The 14,145-nt window shown below is 43.9% G+C and overlaps 1 protein-coding gene across 8 annotated transcripts in view; it reads left to right on the forward strand.

The window, feature by feature from the left end:
* FOXN3 (forkhead box N3) overlaps positions 1 to 14,145 on the forward strand; it is a 406,391-nt gene that overhangs the window by 217,309 nt on the left and 174,937 nt on the right. For all 8 annotated transcript variants that reach the window (XM_059059250.2, XM_067027916.1, XM_067027917.1 and 5 more), the window contains one exon: positions 7,840 to 7,976. In XM_059059250.2, the coding sequence (XP_058915233.1) occupies positions 7,840 to 7,976 (137 nt within the window). The remainder of the gene's footprint in view (positions 1 to 7,839; positions 7,977 to 14,145) is intronic.

The following is a 14,145-nucleotide window of genomic DNA, read 5'->3' on the forward strand; positions in this document are numbered from 1 at the left end:
TTCCTGGCACTTATTAGAATAACTTTTCTCTGTTTTATTTGTTTTTTTCCAGTTTCACCCAACTTCTCCTGTGGCGTCCTTTGACGGGAAGTAGAATTAAATTAAGTGTCTTTTTCACGCTGGGTATGGTGTTAGGCGCATTTTATATGTTATCACCTTTACGCCCGACAAGACTGGGGGAAGGCTGTTGTACCTCTAGCATGTAGGTGAAGAAAGTGGCAGTCAGAGGGGACGAGAGGTTTATTCCTGGCAGCACCACGGTAGGGGTAGACGTGTAGACAAGATCCACACAGGTGGGTCCCTTTGTTGCTTGGGAGCCAGGTGTGGGGTTGCATTCTGGAATTCTCCCTGGGAAGCCCTGGCATTGCCCCCCTCACCGGTCAGAGTCAGTGAGGAGTGTTTGCCTCTCACCGTGGACAGTCCCAGGGAGCATGAACCTCAGAAAGCCGGACTCTGTCCTGGGTCTTTGATGGGAAAGTAAGAGGAGGGATGGGGAGAACACAGTCTCCAAGGGGCTGCAGTTTCTAGCAGGGGCAGCCTGGGGTAAGGGGGTAGCTGGAGGGGGCGTGGGCATTGTGTGGGTCCGTAGGAGGAGCGGGCCTGACAGAATATGTGTGTGTGTGTGTGTGTGTGTGTTGTGTGCTTGTGTGTGTGTATGTGCACAAGTGCGAGGTTTCAGCACCTTTGTCCCCCCGCGGGGCTCATCCTTTCCCTCCTCTGCCAACCTACGCTGCATCGGCCAGCTTGTGCAGTGCTTTATAGTTGTGTATTATTTGTCTTCCTCTGGAGGTTCTGCACCCTAAAAAAAAATGGACCCTGCCTTGCGTCATGGTTACAGGTGTTGTTAAATGGTCTGCTTCAAAATGAGGCACAACAGTGCTATCCCCTAAGTCAGCTGTCTCCCCACCCTGTACCAGGGCAGCGTGGAGGGTAGGGCCTCTCCACTCAGGAGGTGGCAGGTTTAAGGTCTGAAGGGTAGGGACCTCCCTTGGGAAGTACTGGGTTGCTACAGGGTCCTGGAACCCAGGGGCCTCGATGCACAAAGAACTGACTCAAAGCGAGCAGTGCCCTCAGAGTCTCGTATCCCTCCTGGTATCACTCCAGTGCCCGCGTCTTTGCTTTGCTCTATTTTGATCCTTTCATTTCTACCTTAGTACGTCTGATATAAAATGCTTCCTTCGGACCAAGGAAAGTACCATCAGACAGTGGAAAACAAATAGCCACGTGTGATTCTTTTTTTTTTTTTTAAGATGAAATTTGCATTATTTCACGATTTGGCAAGTATTCCCCCTCACAGGGCAGCGCCTATGTCAGGAGCTTGATGTCAAGGAAAGCTGGCTATTTAATATTTTACCATCATGATCAGGAGAGCAGTGTGTGTGGAGCTTTTATTTTGTGCCACGCATAGGATTATCTCATTTAATCCTTGCAACAGTCCTGTGAATCAGGTATTATTGTATCACTCCCATTTTATAGATGAGGAAGTTGAAGCTCAGAGGAGTTAAGTAACTTGCCCAAAGTGCCCAGAACAGAAAAATGGCAGTGTTGGGAAGCTATACTAAGTAATCTGTAGTAACACATTCTCAAAGCATAGAGTTAGGAGTATGTGTATACTAAGTAATCTGTAGTAACACGTTCTCAAAGCATAGAGTTCGGAGCCCGTGGGATGATTTAGTCTGGCCACCTAATTTATAGATGAGAAACTGAGACCCAGAGAGGGAAAGTGAACTGGACATACACATTGACTTTCAGAAGCAGTGGTGTTAGGTGCAGCTCAACAAATACTAATACGTGTACTCATCACTGATGGGCATACTTACTCCAGTAAGCGTCCGTACCTCTTCCCTCCCGTATCCCCGCAGATGGGCCCCTTTCCTGCCTTGGAGCACTTGACTTAGATCATCATTGGCATCCTCTCCCCAATCCCACAGGACCCAGCCCGACTCTCTTAGCACCTGGAGACTCCCCTTACCTGGTTTTAGGTTCCCAAACTATAGGAGCTTTGAGTCTGAACCCTGGGTTCAAGTGCAGAAGCTGTAGAGAGGGACCAGCCAACAGTGGCCTGTGCTTTTTGTAAATAAAATATTATGGAAGCACAGCCGTGTCTGTTCATTTACATCTGTGGTTGCTTTTGTTCTGCAACAGCAGAGGTGAGTAGTTGCAACAGGGACCGTGTGGCCTACAAAAATTAAAAAAAATTTTTTTTTTTTTTTGGCTGCGTCATGTGGCTTGTGGGATCTTCGTTTCCTGACCAGGAATTGAACCCGTGCCCCCTGCTGTGGAAGTGCCAACTCCGAACCACTGGACCACCAGGGAATTCCCAACAAAGACTAAAATATTTACTCTGATCCTTTAAGAAAATGTTTACCAGTGCCTACTGTAGAAGAATCAGTTAATGTTAAACCTCTAAAGCCAGGCCACCTCAGATCTACCTTTCTGTGTTCGTAAGCTTTTGCTATAAAGTTTGGGGTCATGAGGGGACAGCAGAGGGAAGGGAGTGGCGTACGTCCAGCAAGTTCCTTCAAGTACCTTAATCAGTAGCTCTTAATACAAAGGCTCAAAGGTTGTATGTTCACCTGAGCGCTAGATTTCCCCCCACCTCCCAATCTTTGACCTAGTTACTCAAATCAAGCCATTATGCTTGTCTTTTCTTTACCTGCCACTTCTAATCCATCGCCAGGTCCCATTGCTTCTGCAGATTACATCCCGAAGCTGCCCTCTCCTCTACGTCACTGCTGCCACCTGGTCGCGTCGGGCCTGGGCTGTGGCATCAGCTCATCACAGATCCTGGCAGGTCCTCTTCCTCTCCCAACCCTTTTATTTTTCACACAGCAGCAAGTTCCTGTCTTCCAAGTCACCGCTCTCCTTATTTCCTTCACAGTAGGCAGTACAGTCTGTCATGATCTTGCTTATTTATTTCTTGACTTACTTACCATCTTCTTCCCCCTCCAGAATCCAAGCTTCGAGAGAGCAGTTGCCTTATTGTCTTGTTCTCTATTCACTAATGTACCCCCATGGTGCCTGGCATACAGTGGGTACCATATGGGTGAGGGAACGGAAGAGGGTGGGTGGTGTTGGAAACATCCGTGGAAATGGCATATCAGAAACATCAGAAGGGGTTGTTTGGAATTGACGTGTACTCACTGCTATATTTTAAATGGATAACCAATGAGGACCTAGTGTACGGCACGGGGAACTCTGCTCAATATTATGTAACAACCTAAATGGGAAAAGAATTTGAAAAAGAACAGATACACGTATATGTATAACTGAATCACTTCGCTGTACACCTGAAACTAACGCAGCATTGTTCATCGTTATACTCCAGTACAAAATAGAGTTTAAAAAAAAGTGGGGGGCATTGTTTCAGAGTCACCAGAAACACGTATCCAGCTCCCTGCTCCATTTTGCCATGGGTCCTGCCTCATTTACCCCCATCCCCAAGCATGGTCCCTCCCCTGCGAACTGGAGGTCACACTGAGGGAGTTCTCCTTTACAGCTGGGAAAGGGCTTTATCCGTCAGAAGTGACGAGAAGGAAGAAAATGGAAACCACTGCTCTAGAACAGTGTTTACCACCCTTTTTGGACCCAGATCCCCAGTAAGAAGTGGATGTTACTTTGTGATGCATTGTACACCAACACGCAGGTGTACTCACACACACATTTCACAAAATATTACTTTAGTACAGATGCTTTCTAAGCTGTTCTGTTTGGTTCTAGTCTGTTCCATGAAGGCAGTGCGGGTCGTGACCCATTACATTGACTGCATGCCCCATTAATGTATCGTGGGCCACATTTTGTAAACAGTGTTTTAAAATACGGTTTATCCTCGGGGACAACCTAGTGAAGAGAGCCGCAGTGAAGGCCCACCGTTTGGCAGACTGACGCGTGTGGCCACGCGGGTCTGCAGAGCTCCGGGAACAGGGAGAAACTCATGGGCTGCCAGGGATGCCCCTGGATGCAGACCTCTCGGGGAAAAACCAGTTATCCTTAGAAGTTAGATTTAAGAGTTAATTTAGTTGTTATTCTTATCTCTCTCTCTTTTTAAAACCCTTCTCACTAATCAGTTCTTTCTACAATATAGGTTCTCCTGGTCTTTTTTTCCTGCTATGTACTGATGTTTTTATTGCTAACAAGGAATTGTCTATTATTCCCAGGTGCTTTTTAATTAAAGCAACAACAACAGCTTGGCTTCATCTGTATGTTTTTACTCCTTTTACCTTTTCACATTAGTTTTCTCAGACTCTGTGTGTGTGTGCACACACGCCCGTGCTCGTGTAAGAAAGATCTTCCTTCACTTCTCCCTTCCTTCACAGACATGTTTTTGTCTTAAATATATATATATATTTATATATATAATATATAAAAAATATTTATAATATATAAAAACATTTATAATATATAAAAACATATTTCTATATAAATACAGAAATATGTATATTTATATATTTTATAAAAATATTTTACCTATATAAATATATATAAATATTTTTCAAAGATGAAAGTGTGTCTGTGAATAGAAATCTTTCTTCCCTTATTATTTTGAATTCCCTAACATTTAGTGGTGCGTGAGCCTCACAGTAATTATGGTTAAAAAAAAGAAATCCATATTCTTTAGATGAGATGCAGATAATTCTCAGAGCTCTGACCCTCAAACTTATTACACAACTCTAATCAAATTACACCCTTTTCTCCCCTGTTATGGGCATTAAATGTAATTTTTCCTGGCCGAATAAAGTCGAGCATTCTCTGCTCTGCATAGTTCCATTTTAGAAGTTTTCAAGTCAACCTTTTTACTATTCCTGAACTGTTACATGAAACCAACGAGAATGCTTGCAAATCAGATGCGGTGCCAGTCTCTTTCATGCTCCTTCCAAGCTCTGCCTAGAGCTCTCCACTAGAAAATCATTGGAGGGATTTGAGGGATCTACAGTGTCCCCATAGGTGTGTCCTGAAGATGCTTTTTTGGCTTATTTTTTTCTCTCTGGAAATTCTGAGTGTGAGATACTGAAATTAGTGTTCGGTCTGTGAAAATCTACCACAGTTCCAGAGCACGTTCACCGTAAAATGCAGAACTGATCAGGGTAGGATCCGTGATGATCCCAAGCTCAGGCACATTGCCTGCAGTGAAGATACTGTGAATGTGTGCTGACCAAGTTTGGAATTAAACCTTAGCTTGGTGATCACTGTGCGAAGACCCGAGCAAAAGAAAACTGGTAGGGAAGTCAGAATTGGCTTCCTGAGCAAGGGAGAAGTCACATGGAGTGAAGGGTTCATAGAAGGGTGATTGGGGGGTGGTGGAAATAAAGTGGGGTGTCTTAGAAAGTAGGAAAGCTCTCCAGAGCGCACTTGCTGAGCTGGGACCAATGGCTCTCCAGTAGATTGATACTTGGTCCTCACGTGGAAGGTCTGCTTGCTGGAGGCCCTACCCACTGCCTCTGTTGGAATTTGGTGATTCTTTCATGATGGGAAAATCAGATATGGGAAGCATGGTACAGCCAGCTTTGCCTTCTTTCTTCTGTCCCAAAGGAGCTGTTGATGACTCCGCCATTTATCGAATGCCTGTACGTTCTCCACTGTTCTAGGTGTTTCCTGTCATGCTGGACCGCACACCTGTCTCTAAGGGGGGGGTCTTTATTTTGCCACTGAGGAAGCCTGGACTTTCTAGGGGACCCTGATTTGCCCAAGGCCGCACAGGAAACATCTGTCTGGCTTTAGAACTCCCGTTCTTACTATAGCTTGGCCTGCCTCTTGTACCTGATCACTTACCTTGTGATCCTCCCCACACCCCAATCCCGGGGGGGTTTTCCCCTTTTTCTTCTGGTAAATAGTAGTGTAGTATAATAAACAAGATGCTAAGGATTAGGAGAAACCGCCTTCTTGGCTTATTGTTATTTCCCTTCATTTGTTTGTCATATTTTTATTCCCTGTAAGATTAAACGGCCCTACCCTGAAAGCCACCTCTATGAAAACAGAAGCCCCGTGTGGTTCCCAGAACCAGGGTAATGTCATTGCAGAGACATTTGGGTTGCACATGGGCCCTGGCTCTCCAACTAGCTAGTTGGGAGCCTTGTCTGCAAGAGCATTGGACAGGGAGTCCCACTGGCACAGAGCTCGACGGGGAGCCTTTGGTGGACTCAGGCCAGGACCCCTGCTGCCGAGGAGCTGACTGGCTTTTGTGGTTTGCTTTACGTTATCCAGGTTTGGTAGTTACTGGTCTTCCCCCACGCCTCTCAGCATCTTGGCTTTTGCTTTCTTCTAAAAAGTGTGCTGCACAGCTTTTTTCCAAAGGACAGAATGTAAGGTCCAGGGCTGATCATTGGTGGCCTGCCTGCTTTACACGGAAAGTGTCATTAGTCCCCCTTCTGGGCTTGAAAATGTACGCATGGAAGGAAAGACCACGTAAGGGCGTTGAATTTTCTACAGTTGAAATCTTTCATTTCTTTAAACATCCGGGTGGTTAAACTGGGAGCATTGGTGTTTTGCCCATGCAGGTTGGCCTGAGTGGGACTGTGTTTGGGGTCAGGCCTGCACTTGGGGTGCGGGTGGTGGGAGCAGCAGGGGAGGGAGAGCAGAGGCTCTAGCCCCGGACCTTGGCTTTGAGCAATTCCCTGTGCTGAGTGCACTGGTGGTGTTGATAGTAAAGAATTTTAAGGGCTTCTGTGAATACGTTTGTAAGTAAACTGTCTGGTAAGCTGATGACTGAAATACCAATTTTTAAAACTTTAAAGATTTTAGGAATAATTTATTTTTAGTTCTCCTTCTAAGGGATTTTTCTTGGACTTTGCCCCCTGCATAATAGTTAAATGATTTTCGTGTTTGCTTTCTAAATCTTCCTGTAGTATAATAGTTGTGAAAATTAGAGAGTTGTTGGCTGGAAGCGTGGGGTGGTTTGTATAATTTGACTTCTTTTCTCTCCAAATCAGTAAATGTTTACAAATGACCTTATCAAGCAGCTTGGGTACATTCGGTCACTTGAAAGCGAGCAGCCAGAACAGTGACTGCCCGTCATATCAGCCTGCCGCCAGATCCAGCGGGCCTCAACATTTGTTTTATAAAATGCAACGTGCCCAGAACGAAAGCGTCCAACTGAAAGTGGGCCTCCGAGCAAGTCTCCCTCTTTCCATGGAACCAGTTTGATGAAATTTGTATTTTAAAGTTTCTGACTTCTGAAGATTCAGGTCTGGAGCAAAATCCAGAATGGAGGATATCAAAAAAATAAGGACTGGATTCTGGCTAAGGTTTACCACTGCTGCCTGAGTTCTTTTGTTGCTTTGGGAAGGTCATTACAGAATTCCATGTGAAGCTTAAATGTCATTCTTTTGTTAAGGAGGAAAAAAACAAGTGGATTACTTTTCTGTTTTTGTAAAGTGGCACTGATGTAATATGGTTTGAAAACATAACCCTCGAATTTTTAAAGCAGAGACAGAATTTTGAGGGTGTCTCTGCCCTCTTTTTCTCTCAACCCTTGATACCTGACAAATTTAAAACTCAACTTTTTAAAGGGAATACATATGTTCTTCAAAGCTGACACTGAAAAATCATAAGGGAACTGAGCGTTTTGGTCAGTAGGATATGAAAGTTACAATATTATTGTAGCTACATCACCTGGAAATAACATATTCATTTTGTTCAACTTAATGTGAATACACAGAAGCGCATTGCCTGGTGTTCTGCTGTCAGAGGACAATAGTACAGTAGTTAAGGCTGGCAGACAGTTAACAAAGAAGTGAGAGGCTTTTCAAAATAAGTAACTATGATGAGAGTTATACATCTACTTACTGCACAGTAGGTACTGTCTCTATATTAATCACTTTTGTATTTTATTGTTCTTTGCAGAGTATCGGGAAAGGGTCATTGTGGTGCATAGACCCAGAGTATAGACAAAATCTAATCCAGGCTTTGAAAAAGACACCTTATCACCCACACTCGAATGTGTTCAATACACCTCCCGCCTCTCCTCAGGCATATCAAAGGTAAGCCGTTCAGACTTTTTTTGTTTGGGGGTTTGTTGGTTGGTTGTCTGCTGAAGTTGCATTATTTTGGCAGAGACAGGCACTGAAACTAATTTAATAGGCTGTATGATTTTTAAAATAACTGTAGATAAATGAGAAAGAAGTTAAGTATTCTTGGAGGCATATCCAATTGTTTTTTCTGCAAACCTTACCGCTTCTGCTGCTTGGGACGAATGTGTCTCCTTCCAGAAGTCTTCGTGGTGGGTGAAATAATGTCTTCCTGGGTAGAAACATTTGCAAAGGAAAGTTCTCAGCTTTAACATCTCAGAGTGTGGCCGTTTGCAGGGATGAGAGTCCAAGAATGTGTCGGGTAAGTGATTCCAACTTCCCATCCTCCAAGCCAGCGTGTCGCCAGGTGTTTGTTTCACTGAAGGATGCACAGAGTTGGTGCCGTTCCCCGTCTCCATGTAGACGGTGCTCCAGAGTGATCATTTTGTTGTGGTTACTTGGTGTTTGCCTCTTCAAGGAAAACAGCAGAGAACAGTAGAGACTAGGATTGCCCCTCACATGCCCATTTGTTTTGAGACAGTGAGGTCACGGGTGCCATTTTTGCAGAGGTCGAATTGGAGGGGAGGATATGCAACCTGTCACTTAAAAAAAAAAAAAATAGGTTACTGTTAGAGCCTAAAAAAAATAGCCATATAAAACAGAACCAATTTTTAAAATTGATTTTCTCTTGCATAGTGTTTTGGTTTGAAATCTATCCCTCAACTCTACAAAAAAAAATTTTTTTTTCTTTAACGTATAGAGATGTTTCTATTGTCCACCACTCAGTTAAGAGAATGATCCTTGGACTACAAGTTTATGTCAATGAGGAAAGGCGTGAATTCGTAGATGTCGGTAGTTTCACAGTCTGTGTCGTTGCGGATTCTTTCCCTAGTCTGGTGTTTGTTCTGCAGAAGGGAGCACAAAGTGATCCTCTGAAACAGCGTTAATGAAGTTCTTGTGCATCTCAGTTGAGAAGCATTCCATCACAGGCCTTAGACAATCAGTCTTCAGCGAGAGACGGGGAGGAACAGCTGGGCTCTCTGAGAAGACTGCTGTATGTCTGCCTTCACTAGGCGATTAGCGTGATGGTAGCCATAGCAACTGCAGCATCTCCATAGTAACACGTAGCCGAGACAGGTGCAGTTGCATCACAAGGCTGTTTGTTGCCTGGCAAAAGGACAGGCCATTAGTACTTAGATATGGGCTGTTGCCTTAGAAACAAATAACCCTACATAGCAACTACAGTTGGCTTGAAAGATTTGGGGGCAAAAAAGGTTGTAGCAGCTTTTGTCTATGTTCATAAAAATCAGTGGAGGCATACTTTATTGGAAATGACAACTTGAGGTCATATAGCTGTAGGAGATAAAATAGGTTTTCCAAAGCAGCCCAGCAAGCATTGTAGAAATGTCCAGAAGGACAGAGCCATATGCTTGGTTTTCTCCCTGTGGCCGTGACCACTCCTGAAATGGGAGAAAACTGGCTTTGGAGTGGAGACTTACTGATATACAGGGTTGATGGGGGAGGGGATGACCCTCATTATTGGAATAATTCCCAGATTCTCATGTTCCTTTGTCATTCCGCTCCCCTAACCCTCCACACCCCACGGAAAACCCTTCACTTTCCTCCCAGTTTGTGCCTCGGAAGTATTTCGTATCCTTTTGCTTCTAAGAAGTTAAGAACATAAGTGTTATTCACTGGGTCATATCACTGGTTCATTTAGACCAGTATTTTGTTGCCAAACGCGACCCCAAGGGAAACACAGTAATTATTTAATAATTTGAAGGATTATAGTAGAGCTCTAGAGGTTGCAAGAGGAATGCATACTCAGGCGAGAGGCTTTACGAGCTGGCCTAAGCCTAATGACTTCATTTGATTTTTTAATATAGGAATAAAAATGCAGATGAACTGGAATTTTTGTAATGAAAATAATTTCCAAACGAGAACTTCAGATCCCAGTCTGTCACATCCGGTTCCTCTTCTCCCAGCTGACCGAGGGGAAAAAAAAAAGTTTCTGCCTCTACCCATGCGGGAGCTTAGATTTCACCTCCATAAAGGTTACTGGATGTGGAGTGAGAAGGCAGACCAGATTTCAGCCTGCCTCTTCCGTGTCTTAACTCTTAAGAACAAGTCACTTTCTCTTTCCCAGGGACTATAGTTCCTTCATCTGAAAGCTTAGAGTTTGCTTCAGTATCCTCTAGTGTGTAAAACTGTACTAAGGGTCCTAAATGCTGGATGATTGTATAATATCCGTATAGCCGACAGTGACGTAGCCAGTTCCGTTCTAAGCCATCGGGCCACTTGTGGACGTGACTTAGGGAAGGTGGAAGTGGGACAAAGCGTGTCATTAAACAGCGACCGCAAATGATGACCTGACACGATCTGGCTGGGTCCTCTGTGATGCAGGGAATCACCTGTGTGCCCCGCAGGATTGCTGTGAGGGGCACCTGGGAAGTGCTTGGATCTCACAGAGCTGGTACTTAGCACGCTGAAGATGGTGATTATACTAGATTGGGTGGTTATCGCTAGTACTTGCAGGTGTGCTTGGCAAGTAGCGCTCCCGAACCAAGCTGCAGGTGGCTGGAAACTCTGCAGGGAAAATGAAGCATCTGAAAACACTGACCCCCGAACCTTGTTCACGTCCAGATATGATGTTCAGTACTGCCACACAGAGACCTGTGCCTCTGTTTCCCAGTACACCCTTTTGAATATTTGTTAGAAGCATTGCTGTGACCTCTGCCTTCATCTTCACCGTGTGCTGCACTTCGTTCTTCCCGTGTGCCGTGTCCAAATTTCCCTTTTTGGTAAGGACCTCCGTTATACTGGATTAGGGGACTCTATTCAGTATGATCTCGTCTTAACTAATTACATCTCCAATGACTCTATTCCCAAATAACCTCACATTCTGAGGTACTGGTAACCAGGACTTTAATGTGAATTTTTCTTTGTATGTTGGAGGGGGGACACAGAAGTCATCCCATCACAACCCTTTTCTTAAGTAAGGCATTTCCCTAATAAAAATATGGAGAAGCAGAAAGTAAGGAAGTGTTCAGAGAACAAGGATGTAAAAAGCATACCAGAACCAACCTGAATTTGCTCCCAGTGGCCAAAGCTGGGACAATATGGACAACAAATAAATAACATAGCATTGGGATATAACCCCACATATAAACTACATGTCTGTGAATCCATACTGATATAAATAAATGCTCAAATAAGTAAGTGAGAGTAGAGACAAATTTCCCATATGGAAGAATTCTAAATAACTTAACGTAGATATTCATCCATTCAAGGAGTGGGAGTTTTAACTCCCTACCCCTTGAGTGGCTGCACTTAATGACTTACTTCCAAAGAGCAGAGTGTGGAAAGGGCGTGGAACAGAAAGTTTATGGTGGAAAACCTGGCAAACACTACCTTGGCCAGGTGATCAAAGCTAACAGCATCTGTGATGTGAAGTTGACAAGATGTACCTGTGATAACGATGTCAAGATAGTATCACTTCACCTTTGGTGTCCTCCTGCCCGAAATCCCTAACTTCTCTGTAATCAGAGAGAAACATTAGGCAAGGTTTTGTCCCCAAGGTGGGGGGGGGGGACATTCTTAAAAATACCTGACTAATTGTCTTCAAAGCTGTCAGGTCATCAAAAACAAGGAAAGTCTGAGAAACTATTACAGAGCAGAGGCTACAAAGACACGGTGAGACCTGGTGACTAAATGGGTAATGGTATCTCTTGGATAGGTTCCTGGAACAGAAAAAGGACATTAGGGGAAAACGAGTGAAATAGGAATAAAGTGTGCAGTTCAGTTAATAGCAACGTATCAGTGTTGGTTCCTTAGCTGTGACAGATGTACCATAGTAACCTAAGATGTTAACCTTGGGCAAACTGAGTGTAGGGTCTGTGAGAACTCTCTGCGCTGTCTCTGTAACTTTTCTGTTAAAGAAAAAGCAGTCCCCGATGCACAGACTCGTTGAGTTTATCAATTTAAAATAACCACGTCCCTTTTGTTGTGATGGAAAGTTAGAATCACTGCATCGCTGAGCAGTTTGCCCGACCCGTTTGGAGTCTGTCTCTATCATGTTACAAGACAGCTGAAGAGCTGATGATGATCAGGAGCTCTTGCTTTTACCTCATTCTCCCTAGGATCTGCTGAGCCGTACAAGGGGCTTGGCTGTAAGCTGGCTCTTACAGTTCTTGGAACTCTACTTCTGTGAAATGGTGCTCAACTGTGCTTGGTAGGGGCCCCGAGGCCAAGCTGCCAAATCGACTTCTTTTTGTTCCCAGCCTTTGCCAGTGCGACCTTCAGACTCTAGGTCTGGAAAAAGGAGGGAGGGTGGTGTAGCTGGGTTTCTTGCCCATACGTCTTCAGAAAAGTCCTGTTAGCTGGTTTAATGGTTTTGTTGCCTACGCCCCTCTTTCGTGGATGTGGGATTTCTCATTAATGGATGTGCGTATTTTAATGCTTTTGATATAGATCTTGCCAATTTGCCTTCCAATTTTAGACTCTGTTCCAATCTACACTCCCAACCAACTTTTTAGGAATTTTTCCCTTTTCTAATCTTTCTCCGTGTCTGATGCTTAAATAAACAGCTCCCCAGTGGGTGACCTTGGCTTTTATGATTTTGATACTTTATAGTGGGGGCCCTTAAACTTGACAGTACTCAATTCATACCCCTTAAATAGTGGGCACCCCAAAACAATGTTTCTGACAGCAGATTGTTTTCAAAAGTTATGTGTAGGGTCTTATGTAGCATCCTCTCCGGGAGAGGCACCAGTCCAAAATCGTTTACAGAAAAAAAGTTTCAATCGTCTCTCACCATAGGCGGGAACAGGTTTTACGAGGAATCAAACAGGATGGTTTATAGAGAGTTTCCTGGATGATCATTTTTTTCAGAGAAGGGAAATTTAGTAAAATATACCTCATTTGGGAGCCAGAGCCACTATAGTTTTATGCTTCCTTGGTACCGCCAAAGAAATCTCAGTGTCTGGGCTTCCCTGGTGGTGCAGTGGTTGACAGTCCGCCTGCCAATGCAGGGGACGCGGGTTCGTGCCCCGGTCCGGGAAGATCCCACATGCCGCGGAGTGGCTGGGCCCGTGAGCCGTGGCCGCTGAAGCCTGTGCGTCCGGAGCCTGTGCTCCGCACGGGAGAGGCCACAACAGTGAGAGGCCCGCGTACCAAAAAAAAAAAAAAGAAATCTCAGTATCTTATATGCCTCTGGTCTGTGCGATGGGGCAGCCACGGTTGGGCTTCGGAGGAACATCAACCCTGATTGAGGGTCGTCTGTTCCCCAATGCACCTTTTCACTTTTTGCTTAAATATCTTTAAAAATAATGACAATGTATTTTATATTTTATATAAAGTATTGTAGCCTAACATGTACAAAGTTAGAAAAATCCATAAGACTTTTATTTGCTGATCTAGGTCTGAAGGTTTATTTTTTGGATGACTTTAAAGTTTACCGAGTCAAAACATTTCAAGAAAGTTTGTTGCTCTCACCTATTTGTTTTTTAAAAAGAAAATTCTGAACATTTAAGCTTATCATTTAGCTCCGTATGTTTCTCTGTGCTTCTTCAGATCAGTTTAATGAGCCGCAAAAGGTACGTTGATGACCTCTCCAAAGGTTTTGGCCTTTCACATATTGAGGGTCTTAATGAAAATGGCTGATTTTCGTGCTGACTCACCAGAAGGTTTTATTTTTATCCTGCCTGCTGCCCTATTCATGTGCTTTGAGCTTATTCTTTATAATTTTTAAAAATGCCTACATAGCGGAACAGTACTGCTAAGGATATAGAAATTGTACAGAGTGGTCAGTATATATTTGAATTAAGGAAATCATCAGGGATTCCTCACCAGGTAAGTAAGCATTGGCCGAAGGAGAGACCCGGTGATGGCAGATGAGGGCTTGCTTGGGAGGAGGTAGGGAAGGTGGGGTACTTAGGGAACTCATCCTTTTAGACAATTAAAAGATTAGAAAATCCTTACATTGTTAAGCTTGTTAACATAACCATGTTAATTCCCCCACTAAAATGCTGAATTTGCACACAGCAAGGAATAGCTTATTCATTGCCTGGATAGCATCCAATAATTTTTTAACTTATATGACATCTTTCATTCCAGTTATTCAAAGTGGTATGTATTTAATTGT

The sequence above is a fragment of the Kogia breviceps genome, chromosome 3, assembly GCF_026419965.1.
Source record: "Kogia breviceps isolate mKogBre1 chromosome 3, mKogBre1 haplotype 1, whole genome shotgun sequence".
Classification (NCBI taxonomy): Eukaryota; Metazoa; Chordata; class Mammalia; order Artiodactyla; family Physeteridae; genus Kogia; species Kogia breviceps.